At 46.0% G+C, this 16,891-nt stretch overlaps 1 protein-coding gene across 9 annotated transcripts in view; it reads left to right on the forward strand.

Moving 5' to 3' along the window:
* TMEM132B (transmembrane protein 132B) overlaps nt 1-16,891 on the forward strand; it is a 505,248-nt gene that overhangs the window by 254,375 nt on the left and 233,982 nt on the right. For all 9 annotated transcript variants that reach the window (XM_054664703.2, XM_063785293.1, XM_063785292.1 and 6 more), the window contains one exon: nt 10,608-10,754. In XM_054664703.2, coding sequence (XP_054520678.2) covers nt 10,608-10,754 — 147 coding nt within the window. The remainder of the gene's footprint in view (nt 1-10,607; nt 10,755-16,891) is intronic.

The raw sequence follows: 16,891 nt of genomic DNA on the forward strand, positions 1-16,891 counted from the left end.
ATCCTTTGGACTGTCTCATGCTGTGAGGGGCTTCTTTCATGCAAACCTGTCAAAGCGTTGCCCAAATAAAACTCGTTGTATGCTACTGCCACCTTGTGGTCGTATATTTTTCTATGCTCAGAGCCCAAATCCCGCAAACTCATTACAGTGGTGAGACCATTTATCTTTTCCATGTAGTTTTAGATATTGTAGTTTTTAAGTAACAAGTGCTAAGAATATCACCAAGCCTAAAGATATTTCTCTAAAACAAACTTAATGAATATTCAAGACATAGATGTTCCTGGGCTTAAATTGTTCTAACAAAGATAATCTAAAATTAGGAAGGATTTGGACTAAGGACTGGGATTTAGAAACAATTGTATAACTTGTGTTTAAGAGAGAGGAAAATGTCAATAGTTTGGTTTTCGGTTTGTGTTTTTGATACCCAGCATTCATTTGTTCTGTTGTAACTTGAATTTCCTTTCAGGAGCCACTCCTTGCTAACCTCTCCCATGTGATTAGGAGGGGGTTAACTTCACCCTTAGTGACCAGCTTAGTTGACCAGCTAAGCCCATGAGCATTGTCCCTCTACCCTAGATGCCATAATGATTGGCTCAAGATTGAGCACTCAGTTTAATTTGGCCAATGAAAACCTGGCTCTGGGATGTTTGATCTAAGGGAAAGAATTTTGCTTTTTTGTTGTGGATGAGGATGTGAGATCTGGAGCTGCTGCAGCAACACTGTGACCATGAGAAGAATTGGTGAACAAAGCCCACATGCATGAGAGCTGAACAGGGTCCAGTGCCTAATGGAACTGGGGGTAACATTTGAACCTCTATAGTGAGTTGCATCTGAATTTGGCCCTATCTCTGGACGTTTTCATGGACATGCACCAGAACTGGACTTTTAAAAATCAATTGCAACTGCTATGACATGTCCAGAATTTGTCAGGTGTACAGCAATGTCCTTTGGGCCCAAAGGATTGAGGGCTGGATGTTCTCTAGAGCACCCCTTACGAAATAAATGGATCTACTCTGGCAAACGGAGGCATTTGCCTTGCCTAGGGATGTTAGAGGAATTTTCCGCTAAGGAAGAGGAATAGGATCAGGAAATCATATCTGGAGAAGAAGTGTTTAGAATCCTGGCTGGAGACTTAGGGTAGTTCCAAAGGACATCTCACAAGATAGGAGGCTTAGATGCTTGTGTGTCTGATCTCTGGAGACCGTATGGTAGTTCATTGTTAGGAAATTAATAGTAGCTAATGCTGATCCACGTCTTTGTTCCAGGTGTTCTTCTAAGCACTTAATATACACCAATTCACTTAATCTTCATAATAGCAACACTGTAGGCAGATAGTGTTATTATCCACATTTTACAGATAAGGAAACTGAGGCACAGAAGTTCAATGGTTATCCAAGGCCCCACAGGTAGTCCTTCTTGCAGCTGGAATTAAATTCTGGGAGTCTTGCTCCTAATCCTTCTCTCTCCATCACCTTCCTGACATTCATTCCTGGGTGTGTCCAGCTCTGCTAGGGAGGGAGGAATGCCCAGTGTTTCACTCCAAAGCAAAGATGTCAGAATTTATTTATTTTTATTTTGTCAGTTTATTTTGTTTATATGTAAGCCACTGTTTCCCTAGACAGACTGTCTCACTCCCTTCTTTGATTCACAGATAAAGCGTAACATAATAATAATAAACATGCCTGTAGCACTCCGTCTGTGCCAGCACTTTATATTGTATTAGCTCACTTAACCCTTGCAGCAGCCTCACGAGATGGCCACTGTGTTAGCTTCATGGGGCTGCCACAGCAAATGGCCACAAATGCGATGGTGTAAAACAACAGAAATTTATTCTCTCACAGTTCTAGGAGGCCAGAGCCCAAAATCAAGATGTCAGTAGGGTTGAGAAACCTTCTCTTGCTTTTCTCCTACCTTCTGGTTGTTGCTGGCAGTCCTTCATATTCCTTGGCCCATAGAAGCATAACTGCAGCGCTCTCTCTCTCTCTCTCTGACTTCACATCGCTGCCTTCTCAGGTTCCCTGTCTGTCTCTTATAAAGACACCACTCATTGGATTTACAGCCCACCCTAAATCCAGGATGGTCTCATCTTGAGATACCTAAGTAATTACATCAATGAAGACCCTGTGGCTCAATAAGGTCACATTGTGAGGTTCTGGGTAGATATGAATCCCTGGGGGACGCTATTCAACCCCTTATAGACACTTATTTTTTCATCATTTGAGAGAGGAGGAGTCTGTATTGCCGCAAGAGTCAATGGCAAAGCCAGGACCTGAACCTGGCAGGCTGGTGTGAATACCTGTGCTGTGCGGGTCAGGTATAGTGGCCAGACGGGCAGGCTCAGAAATGAGGACCCCTACACTCCATCCTGCCTCCCCCTTCTGATTTTGTGCCTGTTCCTTAATTGTTTGGTGCCACAGATTTCGCATTTGTAAGTCTAGGATAATGAGACCTACTCATAGTGCTGTAAAGAGGATTAAATATGTTGATACAGGTAAAGCACGAGAAAATTTATGCAAAGCCCTTGGGAAAGTGTCTGGCTCAGGGGAGTGGCCTCAGTAAAGCTCAGCTATTATAATCCACAAATATCCCTGAGTGGCACTAGGATGCACATGGCTGCTGGCATCTTGCAGCCATCAGAGTTTGGACAGGACAGTTTATTATCATCAAGGCATTTGGTAGTATTGTCTTCAGATGGTTGTGAATTCAGGTTGTAGCTTTCCTTGCTTTTTTTTGGAATATTTATTAGTTCAGTTTCCTGAACTAATGAAGAACTAAGTTCTTCCATTGTGGGCTGTTTGGTTAACTCAAACGTTAGTAGACATGCTTAACTAGATCTTTTTGCTAGTGAATTTCCAGTAGACTGTGAGTACCTTTTACTGTCCAAACAGGAATCTTCTTTATCTCCTCTGGTTAAAGCAGAATGCAAAACTTCCCTTCCCTGGTCATACCCACACAATTTGCCTGTCTAGTGATGCTCATCAAGTTTCCTCATGTGGAAAATGGAAGCAGAAGCGATACTACCCCTGCGGGGTTGCACGAGGCATCTGTGTATTAGCAGTGCAAGGTGGAGAACAGTGCCTGGCTTCCAGAAGGGGCTTGAGACATTTCAGCATTTGTGAACAAGTTCTTTTTCTACTGTGAAATGGGTACTGGGGAAAGGTGAGCCACAGTCTCAGTCTGTGGCCAAAACCATCTGAGACTCACTGGTCTGGACTGAGCCATGCTCCTCTTTGCATTTCCAAGTGCTTCATGCGTAGTACCTGAAACTCAAGAAATCCTCTTTAAACGTTGGAGGACTGGGTGGATGATATGGGGTATAAAAATATTTCACAGCCTTGATGGTGTGAGTTCTAATTGCACACTTTCTTCTCCAACCCCCGCCCATGGCAGACAGTGAAAGACTTGACCCACCCACTGGAAAGCTGGGAAGGTCTCAAGACCACCCTCACTTCTGATGCCATCTGCAAGTCCGGAGGGTCCCCAAGACCACCCTCAGGTTCAGTAATTTTCTAGAAGGACTCAAAGAACTCAGAAACGCTGTTGTACTTATAAATATTGTTTATTCTAGTGAAAGGATACAAACTGAGTTCAGCCAAGGGAAGAGGTGCATAGAGTAGGATCCAGTAGAGGTCCAGGGCAAGCTCCCAGTTGACCTTTCCCAGTGGAGTCGTATGGACAGCATTTGCTTCTCCCAGAGCTGATGTGCAACCATAGGCAAGAGTGCTGCCAACTGGGGGAGCTCACCCAAGCTTGGTGTCCAGAGCTTTTTTTGGAACTTGGTCACATAGACATGGCTGACTCTCCAGTCCCTCCAGTGGTCAAGCAGATCCCATGTGGCCCAAGCCTCCCTACCATAAATCATATTGAAGCACAGATTATCTGGCATGGCCCAAGGCCCCAGGTAAACAAAGATACTCTTATCAGGCAAGAAATTCCAAAGGCTTAAAAGTTAGTTCTCAGGAGGTGAAGGCAAAGGCCAGACCTCTCTTCGGGCAAAGTTAATCCTTTACTGCACACCCACTGTGTAGACAACCAAACAAACCCAAAACCCTGTAGAGTTGAGTATTTAGTTCAAAAGTGGCTGGTCTAAGTAGAAGACAGAAAGATGCAGGTGTGTACTCACAGAGCAGGTTTCCTTGTGCCCAGCTAGGTGGTGGATGCTATGGGCTGGGAAAGACATATGGGGAGTGAGATGGAGAAGGTGTGACCCCGTGCCCTGTCTGTCTGTCCCTGCTGGGTAGAGGCTGGCCTGGAGTCCAGTTGTCTTTCTTTTAACTTATCTACAGCAGCTAGAATGTCTCTCTCCCTGGTCCAACCAGGAGGGATGCTCATCTGGACTCAGACTCTTTCCAGCATCCAGTCCTCCATCACAGACAAGGCCAAAGCTCAGGTCACTCTTGTCGCTCAGAGCCAAAGGGACCGCGGACGCCTGGTGGAGGTCTGGGGGAGAAACGCCTCTGTGTGTCTGGGGTGGTGGCATTTGGGTTCACCTGGAGACCTCCCAGTGAACGTGGGCAGTGGTGGAGCCACCATGTCCTCCTGGCTCTGACTTACATCCCTGTTACAATGCACTTGCTTTGTTTTGAACTTCATGTTGAACTGTAACCTACATGCAGAAGAGTCCACATAAGCGAGCACAGACTGATGAGTTCTCACAACCACCAAGTAATCGGCATGCAGAAGGAGAGACAGAGCATGGCAGGGTCCCCAGAAGCCCAGCAGGACTCCACTCAGTGACTGCCTCCACCACAGGGCGGCCACTGTGCAGGCTTTCACCTCGGAGATCTGTGTGCCTGCTTCTGACTTTCCACGAACGGAATTGCACAGTGCGCGCTTTTGGTACCTGGTTTCTTCCACTCAGCTGTGTATTTGGAGGCTCACTGTGTTGTTGTGTGGTGATAGGCTGCTTCCTCGTTACTGCTGTATAGTGTTCCACTGTGAGATGTTACACTTTACCAGTTCCGTTGTCAGTGGGTGCTAGGGTCTGAACGTCTGTATCCCCCACAAATTCGCATGTTGAAATTCTTATCCCCAAGGCAGTGTTATTAGGAGGTGGGGCCTTTTGGGAGATTAGGTCGTCTCCCTAAAGGAATGGGATTAATGCCCTTATAAAAGAGGTTTGAGGGTGCTCTGTCACCCCTTCCACCATGCGAGGACACAGCATGACAGCCCCATCTATAAAAAAGCAAGCTCTTACCCGGCACTGAAACTGCTGACATCTTGCTCTTGGACTTCAGCCTCCAGAACTGTAAGAAATAAATTTCTGTTGTTTATAAGCCTTCAAGTTTGTGGTATTTTGTTAGACTGTCCCGAACAGATTAAGGCAATGAGCATTTTGGGTTGTTTCCATTTTGGGCTGATGGCAGGGCTGTCGTGCACCTTCTTGTATGTGTGTCTTGGGGAACAGGTGCATGTGTTTCTGTTGGGCATAAACCGAGGAGTGGCAATGCTGTTACAGGTTCTACGGAAATTCAGGCTTTGTGGTTATCACCAAATAGCTTTCCAAAGAGGTTGAACCAAATTACACTCATTCCAGCAATGTTCACGAGTCCCAGTCACTCCATGACCACGCCACCATTTGCTTTTTTCTCTCTTTTCAGTTTAGCCATTCTGCTGAGTAAGTGTTTTGACTTTTGTACTGCACAAGGGGATACACCAGAGTGGATTGTTAATAATAATAGTGATAATGATAACTAATAATAATAATAATTGAAAAGTCAAGACAAAGACAGTCCTGGAGTGCATCAACCCTGTCTTGGCTTCAGCTGTTATGGAGAGAATTACTTTGGGACTTATGTGCTCACAGCTACTCTCCTCAGTATGTGTAGAAGCCTGCTGCCTTTACTGCAGTTTTGAGGGCACTTTTGCAGCTTGAAAGTCCACTCTTTGGAGAGTTGCTGGGCCCTAGAATGCCTGCTGAGCCAGCCACAAGGGAAGAGGGACTGAGATAGGCATCTGGTTTCTGGAGACTTCCTCGTGTCCTGGAAATCAACCACACTGGAATTTATGGATCCCCTTATTTTCCAAATTGCAAATGCAGCAAGGGACCCTCTTGGGTGTGGCTTCACTGTGATCCTGGAAGCTACTGGAACCCGAGGAGCCCTGTCCCGTGAGGAGGCATCCGGCGGCAGTGCTTGTGGTGTGCACAGGAGCTGATTGAGTGGGGGCAACACTCCTAAGAGGGGTGGGAAGACTGAGGCGAGCGAGAAAAATAATTGTGTCCCAAGCCTCAGTGCCAAGTGGGGTGCTTGGCTGTGGACAGTGGAGTGGAGTGGAGTGGAGTGGTCAGGGAGTGAAACTGAGACAGGGGACAAAATAGAGATGCCCACACAAGAGCAGAAAACCAAACACCGCATGTTCTCACTCATAAGTGGGAGATGAACAATGTGAATACATGGGCACAGGGAGGGGAACATCACACATTGGGGCCTGTCAGAGGGTGGGGGGGCCTAGGGGAGGGAGAGCATTAGGAGAAATACCTAATGTAGATGACAGGTTGATGGGTGCAGCAAACCACCATGGCATGGGTATACCTATGTAACAAACCTGCACGTTCAGCACATGTACCCCAGAACTTAAAGTATAATAATAATAAAAAAAACCAAACAAAAATAAAAACCGGAGATGCCCAGTTGGCCAAACCTCCAGGGTACGCGTGAGGGGTTCCCTGCCTCTGGGAAGGAAAGTAAATGGATGGCTGCTAGGATGGGCTGTCTTCTGGGCTCCAGTTGACTGGGGGAAAGTAAAGGGTTGGTTGATGTCTTGAGAGCTTAGCAGCAGTTAGCTAGAAATGCGTTTGTGGTGTCATGGGGCCGATCATCCCACCCAGACGGCAACCCGGAGGGGCCACCTTGGTCTTTCCTCTGCTTGTCTTCAAATGTAATAACTTCACTAAGGGGAAGCAGTCCGATGGTCCTGATGTGCAGCCTGCAGGTGCTGGGAAGGCTGTGCTGGTTGACAAAATATTTCAAAATGTTGAAATTTGTTGGCTAATGGTCAACTTGTCTCAAGTCCTGCCTCCCTGCCTTCCTTGGGTCCCCTGGACCTGTTTAGGACCAGCAAGCACTGTGTTTCCTCAGCCCCTGCCAGGGCACCCCCCGTGCTAGGAAATGCTCTATGGAAGATTTGGACTGTCTCCCCGCACTGGACCCTCTGCTTCTCAGACTCTGAGGAAGCGTTTGCCCACTGTGAGAGTCTCTGTCGGGATAAACCAGAGGCCAGAAGCCCCAGTGGAAGAAGCATCGTGCACGGAGTCCCATGAATCAATTCAGAGCTGATGAATGAGGAAGCCCCTGAGGACGAGGGGACCTGTGTCTTAGTTTTGGGTCAGAATAAAAGAAGGAACAAAAATCTCACAGAAGATCCCTCAGTGGGTACGTGTTGTATCTCCAAGACTGAAGGGAGAGAGGCCTGGCAATGAGGGCTCAATTAAGGAGTTAAAGTGTGAGACATTATTGTCCCCAGACTTAACTACTGAGGCATTTGTCAGGCAATAAATGATGCAATGTGTGTCATAAAAGAAATCCTCTGTTAATGGGCCAGTGCAGGAGGGAAAGGAGTGGGGTTTGGAGTGAGGGGATCTGGTTTCAAATCCTGGCTCTGCCAGAACCAGCTGTGTGACCTTCAGCCGGTCACGCGCTATCGGGTGGGAGGGTCTGATTTGTTCATCTGGATGTTGAGAACAACGGTGACAGGCCCGGCTACACGGCTGCTTGGTGAAAGAACTCTGTGGGAGAGTGAGAAAAGATATTATGGTAGCAAGTACCGATAGGAAGGAGGCGGTGTGTGGACAGCGGAAGGGACCCTGTTTCTCTAGATATGGCTCTGGAACATTCTCTGCAGTTTGCCCCTTTGGCAACAAGATGGGATGGCTGGGGGCAGGGACAGAACAGGATGCCTCTATTTGTGGTTTGCATAAATTAATTCCTGGAACATCATGACGGCAAGAAAGAAAGCTTTGTGAAAGTAGCAGATTTGGACCCCAGAATTCAGCGGAAGAATGATCAAGTGAAGGCAAGGCATGGCATCTGAGTCTCCGGGAATGGCGGGCATTGCAGTGACTTTTTGGGGTGTGCGAGAGCAAGCAGAAGGATGTCTTGGAGTCTGTGTAAAGACCTACAGGAAGGGGAGAGAGGGAGGCAGAAACATTTCATTTTCTTTAATGAGATATGCAGACATTTGAATCTCCTAATTCTACCCTTAAGGTTCCTTACGGTGGGTGGTAAAGTTGGGGCTTTCCTCAGGTTCGAGAATCTCTCTCCTGCTTGAACTCTACCATGAGAGGCTGCCTTCCTTGGGTCTTATAGGTGTTTTGATTTGATTTTGATACATTCTATTTTTTTAAAGTTTCAGTCACTCCTGGGAGGGGTGATTTTTCACCTGTGTTTTTTTTTTTCCCCATTTTCTTTTTTGTACTGAGGTAAAATTTACATCACATAAAATTAGCCATTTCACTGGCAATTAGTACATTCGCAGTGCTGTTGGACCACCGTCTTTGTTTACTTCCAAAACACTGTCGTCATCCCAAAAGGAAACTGGGTACCCGTTAGCTAGGCAGCTACTCCCCATTTCCCCCATCCTCACTTTTCCCCAGTCACTGGAAACCACCAGTCTACTTTCTGTCTCTATGGATTTACCTTCTGAATGTTTCATCTGAATGCAGTCATATACTATGTGGCCTTTTGTGTCTGGCTTCTTTCACTCAGCATCACGTTATCGAGGTTCATCACGTAGCATGTGTCAGAACTTCATCCCTTTTTATGGCTGAATAATATTCTATCCTATGGATAGACCACATTTTATTTATCCCTCCATCATAGATGGGCATTTGAGTTCTTTCAGTCTTTTACGTATTGCCCACAGTGCTGCTGTGAACATGAGTGTACAAGTATTTGTTTGAGTGCCTGTTTTCAATTCATTTAGGTATATACCTAGGAGTGGAATTGCTAGACCATATGGTAATTCTATGTTTAACTTTTGGAGAAACTGGAAAACTGTTTTGCACAGTGGTTGTACCACTTTACGTTCCCCAGAGCAGTGTATGAGGGTTCCAATTTCTCTACATCCTCACCAGCACTTAGTATCTGTCTTTTTTATTTTAGCCATCCCAATGGGTATGAAGTGGTATGTCATTGTGGTGTGGATTTGCATTTCCCTGATGACTAATCATGTTGTTGAGGGTATTTTCATGTGTTTATTGGCCACTTATATAACTCTGGAGAAATGTCTAGTCAAGACCTTTGCCGAGTTTTTAATTATGTTATTTGCTTTTGTTGTTGATTTTGTAGGAATACTTTATATATGCTGAATGCTAGGCCCTTATCAGATAGACAATTTGCATATATTTTTTCCCATTCTATAGGTTGTCTTTTTGCTTTCATTCACTTGTTTTTAAATAGTGTCCTAGACCTGCTGCTATGTGTGGATTTGATTAATTAATCTTGGAGGGAATCTTTGCTTCCCATCAATCTTTTCTTGGTGGTGCTGGGATGTCTGGCATAATGCACCTGTCTTTGCTGACACTCCTCTAACTCCTCCACATAATATTTGGCTGCCTTTGGTATCCCTTTTTTGTTCATGGGAGAGGGTGCCCAGGGCATCACTGGGCCTTTCTTGTGGGTCCACAGGCTTCTGGGAAGCAGAGAGGAGCTGGTCACCTTCCCAGCCCAGCCTGCACTGACCTCTGCAGCATTAGTTTGCAGCATTAGTTTACATGCCCAGAAGTCCCAGCGGGCCCTTGTGGTGATACCTATGTTCAGTTACGGCATAGTAAGCAGTGGGCACCCCACGGCCTGCCTTCATCCTGGTGACCCTCCAGATGCATACATAGCATTGGGCCAAGTCCCCAGGTTGCCCTGGGAGAACATGGATGTTGTCCGTGGACTCCCCACTGTTATAGAGGAGATGTTTTCTGGTTAGTAGCAACGTGAGGATCATTTCAGGAGCAGTGTACGAAAAGAAAGAAGCCCAGACTGTGAACTCTCCTTGGCCTTTTCTCAATGGCAACACACCTGGGTCCTTGATTCTTCCTGGTGGAACCGTGTTCTGTGAACATTGTACCAGGCAGCACCTGGCCCTGTTATCCTGTCTGAATGCCACGTTTGTTCTTCAACCACCTGAGGACTGGGTGCTCCCGTCCATTCCTGCTCCCAGAGTGCCCAGTGCAATGGCCTCCTCTTCCATCCCCTGGGCTGTGCGATCTTCTGGCCTTGCACAACCCACCCCGCATCTTAAAGACTCTTCTCCATCTCCAGATGAAGAATAGGCCTTGCAGATCCATCTCTTCTGCCCCGAGGCATCTGTCTCATTTGCATCATGCTGGGATCCCTGGAGCAGCAAGTGATCTGGTTCCCAGCACACTGATTAAACAGAAAATTAACGCACATGGCAAAAGCTGGGGCTCCTACTTCCAGGCACTTGTAAAAATTACAAGACACTTAGTTTTTAAAGGAAAGCCACTTGCCACCACTCTCCCCCACATCTCCCAGAGGAAGGGGGCGATGTTACAGATGCTTTCCCACTGATCTGCTCTCGTGCCATCTTTTACTACCTGTTTCAAACTAAAATGGTTTTATTATGTATAATATCATTGTTTTCCCACCCTACAGAATTAACGCGGCAGCAGGTGTGAAGATAACGGCAGTGAGAGTCAGCAGTGAGGACCAATGGGCAGTCCAGGAGGAAATTGATAATGGCAGCACTCAGACATCGGCCACCCTCACCTGCATGGGCCATCGCCCGGACACGCAGAGCAGGTAAGCGTGGAGATCCCCAAGGCACCTCTGCAGTGGGGAGGAGGGGAGTGGCTGCCAGAGCTGATAGCAAAATAATGTGCGTGTGGATAAAGCGATGCCTCTGCATTTAATGAGAAATGATTTTTGAGGTTGGCAGTCTCAAAAATCACCAGAGTTCACATTTATCACAGCGTCGGGTTTGGTAACTGCGTTTTAAATTTTTATCTTTATTATTACTATTGTTATTGTTTGCAGCAAAGAGTTGAAGAAGGAAATGGGGGAAATAAAAATGATTTAAGAGGCAAGGGGAAAATATACTTAGTAATGAGCAAGCCGAGGGTAGCTTTAGCTATTGGGCATTTGTCCCTTAGTGCTTAAATATAGCTATTTTGCTGATATCACACTTGGGAATTGGCACATGGCCTCAGAATCTTAATTTGAATGAACTTGGCATTGCTGGAAGGCAGCCTGTCTTCTCTCGTTCAGACACCAGCCTTGGGCTTTACAAGGCTGAACTCACCTGGGACCCAGAGAGAGGTGATCACGTGTCACCTCACATCAGGACATCTGGCAGGTAGAAAGAACTCTCACCTGTGTTGCAGCCGCCTTCCCTACACAGTCTCATTGCCTCTGTTTTCTTCTTGTTTCATTAAACACCAGTCTTCTGTGAGATTGCTTCACTGGGAGGGCTAACAAGCTTTGCTGGACATGCGGCCTCCTGCTTTAAAACCTCTGGCTCCTACTTCTCCCAGGAGGGGGCTCAGACTCCTCAGCTGAGCACACGAGCCCCTTCCGAGTTTGTTGCTTCTCACCATATATGGTCACAACCAGTTCTCTTTCTTCCCTAGTCTTTAAACTCTTCAAGGCCTGCAGCATTAGGAATGGCGGAGGCCTTCTGTGAATGAATGAAGGCCTGGGTGGAGGGGAGCATGAGAAATGGAGGGTCTTTTCCAGTGAGTTGCTGGCAAGCGCTGTCTCTTCTTGGGTGACCCCAGCCAACCCCAGCTAGAACTCTCTTCTGCCTGCTTTTGAAGATCTCTTTCAGAGGGTGAGAAGTGACTCAGACAGCGTGGTCCAAAGCATTCCATTAGGAATCACTAACTAAGTAATCTGATGCCTCTTACTCTAAACTCTACGTTCCAGTCATCATTCTCTACGTCTATCGACAGAGTTTTCAGCCCACAACCCCGCTTGACCCATGGTTTCCCTGCAAATTTGTGTCTGCCTGCTAGACACTCCTAAATTCTGAGTTGTTAGTTTCTAGGGAGCCTTGGATTTTTACATTGCTTAGGTGCTTTCAGTTGCAAGTAATAGAACATTTACCTCAAAGTGGCTGCTGCAGCAGGGTTTTGTCATCTCACATAAAAGAAATTGAGAGGTAGATGGTGCCATGGATGGTGAATCCAGCAGCACAACGGTGTCTCCTGGGTGTTTTCTGTCTTCCCACTCCAGTATACCCAGTGCCCTGATTGTCACTCTCCAGCTTGGGTTCCTTATGGTCACAAGATGGCTGCAGCTCTTCCAGGCATCATAGACACATCCAACGATATCCAAAGACTGGAAGGGGGAGGCGGGGGGTCTCTCCTCATGTGTCCCTTTTTACCAGGGAGGAAGACCTTTCCAACAATATCCATGGAAGTCTTCCCTTTAGATCTTATCAATACGCAGTGGGTTTCATGCTTTTGCCCGAGAGGCAGGGTACCCTTGGAAAATGAGTCTCTGGTATTATTTCCAGGCTTTGTAGTGGGAAATGGCCTCTGTTGCCAGGGAATGAGGATGGGAGAATGGGTGCCTACTGGGTGGTCAGCTCACGGTATTTGCCACACTCTTTGAAGCTGGTTTCTGTCAAAGGTTGTAGCTTGATTCTCTACTTTGCCTGGGGGCCCTGTGTGTTTGTATTCCCAGTGGCAGACTCACTCTTGGTTGCTGAGCTTATCAGGTGGGTTTGTGTCCCTGCAGGTAGAGAAGTTTGGGGGTGGCGTGGTACCAGGAATGTAGGGTCAGGTGCTCAACCAGTATCCTTAGCAACCTGTCTCCCTGGTTTGGCTTTTTCTCAGACAGGCCCTTCCCTCCTGGAGGCAAGATGACTGCTAGCAGCTCCCAGCAAACATCTGCTAACTTGGTCACTTCAGGGAGAAAGCTGCTGTCCCCAGATAGGCCAGGCACACGTCCCGGTGCTGGTCACCACTGGCTCTGTTTGGCATAACTTAGATTGTGCACCCACCCTGAACCAATCACTGTAGCCAGCCCTGAACCAGGGGTTTTGACCAGCCCTAATGGAAGAGCTTGGGCAGAGAGTGGGGGAGCGATTGTTGGTGGGCAGCAGATGCTGATGGGGACAGGAGATGGAGTGGGCGCCACCCCAGTTACCTTAGTCTCATGCCTCCTGCTGTTGTGCTACAGGAGTCCAAATGGGATTTTCTGGCCCCTTGCCCTCAGAAATCACTGTCTGGGTACAGAATGGTGATATCCATGGTCTATGCTTAGGAAATTAATTTTGTTGATTTATTTGACTGACCAAGTGGTAATGTTTTAAATTGAAGAGCAACCTGGGCCATGGCTATCACTTTTTGGTTCTGTGAGAATCAGTTTTGCATTCTCTTTAGAAAAGATTAAAAAAAGGTTACAGGGGAAAAAAGTAAAGTAGTTATATAAGCAGAGTTACATAATTATGAGACACTCTCACATCGTCTCATAAAGGAGAAAGAGTGTCCTCTTTCTCCTTCTCTTACTTCACATTTAGTATCTGACCTCCCTTGGGCCCTAAGAAGGGCAGGGATTGTCACTTTGGCATGACAATTTATGCTTACCTAATCTCGCAAAATCCATTCCATCATCTAAATAAATAATTGCTTCTTTTTATCCCTTTTTTTGTTGAATTGTAATATCAAATGAGGTGTGAAGTACAGGCTCGTGGACCGTGCTTGCCAGCTAACAAAGTGAATATATGAATATATCCCCAACAAAACACCCTGCAAAATGCTGTAATCTCTGAATTGTGACAACCTTGAGTGGAATAGAGTTTTTGATAGCATATTATGTACAAACTGCCTGAAATTCTGTGATAAGAATTAAAAATGTGTTGTATGGGAAGACCCGACATGCTCAGTTAGAAAGGCAGTAAAAATCTTAATTTAAAATATTTTAATGAACACTCATTGTGAGGAAATGTGAGTAATAAAGATGAAAACCACAAGATAAAGAGTGGTGTTGCCAAAAGAGGAGAAGGAGATTAGAAAAATAAGCAAATTTGAAAGTGTTCAGAACAGATAACACTGAACCAAGGGAACTGAAAGCTAGATGATGGACTATTTGCATGGAAGCCATGTGCAGCTAGGTAGGTTGAGATGAGGTTGTTCTTTGAATGATTCTTGTCTGGCTGTTGAGACCCAAACCTCAGAGAAAATAAACTGCAACTTTTTATGTGGGCAGAAACCACAATACAGAGCCCATTCTTATCTAAAAATTTGAATAGAGGCAGAGAAAAGCTCAGAGGATAGGCACGCAAAAGCCCTAAAATAGACTTCTTCAAAAAAACAGGCACACCCACGTTGCTGTAACCCAACTCAAGGTGAAGTCAAGATCCAATCCAGCTGTTCACTGTGAAGGGTACTGTATTAGTCTGTTCTCACACTGCTAATTAAGACATACCCAAGACCGGATAATTTATGGAGGAAAGAGGTTTCATTGACTCACAGTTCCACATGGCTGGGGAGGCCTCACAATCATGGCTGAAGGTGAATAAGGAGCAAAGTCACATCTTACATGGTGGCAAGTAAGAGAGCTTGTGTAGGGGAACTCCCTTTTATAAAACCATCAGTTCTCATGAGACTTCTTCACTATCACAAGAATAGCATGAGAAAGACCCACCCCCATGATTCATTTACCTCCCACCGGGTCCCTTCCACATGTGGAAAATATGGGAGCTACAATTTAAGATGAGATTTGGGCGGGGACACAGCCAAACCATATCATTCCACCCCTGGCCCTTCCCAAATCTCATGTCCTCACATTTCAAAACCAGTCATGCCTCCCCAGCAATCCCCCAAAGTCTTAACTCATTTCAGCATTAACTCAAAAGTCCACAGTTCAAAGTCCCATCTGAGACAAGGCGAGCCCCTTCTGCCTGTGAGCCTGTAAAATCAAAAGCAAGTTAGTTACTTCCTAGATACAATGAGGGTACAGGCATGTGGTAAATACAGCCATTCAAAATGGGAGAAATTGGATAAAATGAAGGGACTACAGGCCCCATGGAAGTCTGAAATCCAGTGGGGCACTCAAAGCTCTAAAATGATCTCCTTTGACTCCGTGTCTCACGTCCAGGTCACACTGATGCAAAAGGTAGGTTCCCATGGTCTTGGGCAACTCTGCCTCTGTGGCTTTGCAGGGTACAACCCCCTTCCTGGCTACTTTCATGGGCTGGTGCTGAGTGTCTGCAGCTTTTCCAGGCACACAGTGCAAGCCGTCAGTGGATCTAACATTCTGGGGTCTGGAGGACAGTAGCCCTCTTCTCACAGCTTCACTAGGCAGCGCCTCAGTGGGGACTCTGTGTGGGGGCTTCCATCCCACGTTTCCCTTCTGTACTGCCCTAGCAGAGGTTCTCCATCAGGGCTCTGCCCCTGCAGCACACCTCTGCCTGGGCATCCAGGCATTTCCATATATCCTCTAAAATCTAGGCAGAGGTTCACAGACCTCAATTCTTAACTTCTGTGCACCTTCAGGCCCAACACCACATGTAAGCTGCTAAGGCTTGGGGCTGGCACCCTCTGAAGCCATGATCCGACCTTTACTTTGGCCCCGTTTAGTCATGGCTAGAGTGGCTGGGACACAGCGTACCAAGTCCCTAGGCTGCACAGAGCAGGGGGATCCTGGGCCAGGCCCACTAAAGAAACCATTTTTTCCTCTGGGTTTCTGGGCCTCTGATGGGAGCGACTGCCAGGAAGGTCTGTGACATGCCCTGGAGACATTTTCTCCATTGTCTTGGTGATTAACATTTGACTCCTCATTACATATGCAAGTTTCTGCAGCCAGCTTGATTTTCTCCTCAGAAAGTGGGTTTTTCTTTTCTATCACATCATCAGGCTGCAAATTTTCTGAACTTTTCTGTTCAGCTTCCCTTTTAAACATAAGTTCCAATTCCAAACCATGTCTTTGTGAATACATAAAACTGAATGCTTTTAACAGCATCCAAGTCACCTCTTGAATGCTTTGCTGCTTAGAAATTTCTTCTGCCAGATACCCTAAATAATCTCTCTCAGATTCAAAGTTCCACAAATCTCTAGGGCAGGGGCAAAATGCCACCAGTCTCTTTGCTAAAACATAGCAAGAGTCACCTTTATTCTAGTTCCCAACAAGTTCCTCATCTCCATCTGAGACCACCTTAACTTGGACTTCATTGTCCATATCACTGTCAGTATTTTGGTCAAAGCCATTCAACAAATCTTTAGGAAGTTCCAAACTTTCCCACATCTTCCTGTCCTCTTCTAAGTCCTCCAAACTGTTCCAACCTCTGCCTGTTACCCAGTTGCAAAGTTGCTTCCATATTTTTGGGTATCTTTATAATAGCACTCCACTCTACCTGTACCAACTTACTGTATTAGTCTCTTCTCATGCTGCTAATAAAGACATACCTAAGACTGGGTAATTTATAAAGGAAAGAGGTCTAATTGACTTACAGTTCCACATGGCTGGGGAGACCTCACAATCATGGCTGAAGGTGAATGAGGAGCAAAGTCACATCTTACATGGTGGCAGGCAAAAGAGGTTGTGTGGGGGAACTCCCCTTTATAAAACCATCAGATCTCATGAGACTTATTCACTGTCATGAGAACAGCACAGGAAAGACCCACCTCCATGATTCAGTTACCTCCCACTGGGTCCCTCTCACAACACATGGGAATTATGGGAGCTATAATTCAATATGAGATTTGGGTGAGGACACAGCCAAACCATATCAGCTACCATATTGGAAAATCTGGAAAATCCAATCTTTCAGGAGTTTTTCATTGCCTACTATAGTCTAGAAAAATATTATAACCATTTGAGCAGAGGGAAAGGTCATCCTTTTATTTAACTGAGCTAATTCATTGTTTTTTGTGAAACTTAACATTTGGCCATCAAACAAAAAACAATGTTAACATAAGACAGTTACCATATCA

Source organism: Pan troglodytes, chromosome 10 (assembly GCF_028858775.2).
Source record: "Pan troglodytes isolate AG18354 chromosome 10, NHGRI_mPanTro3-v2.0_pri, whole genome shotgun sequence".
In the NCBI taxonomy this organism is placed as follows: Eukaryota; Metazoa; Chordata; class Mammalia; order Primates; family Hominidae; genus Pan; species Pan troglodytes.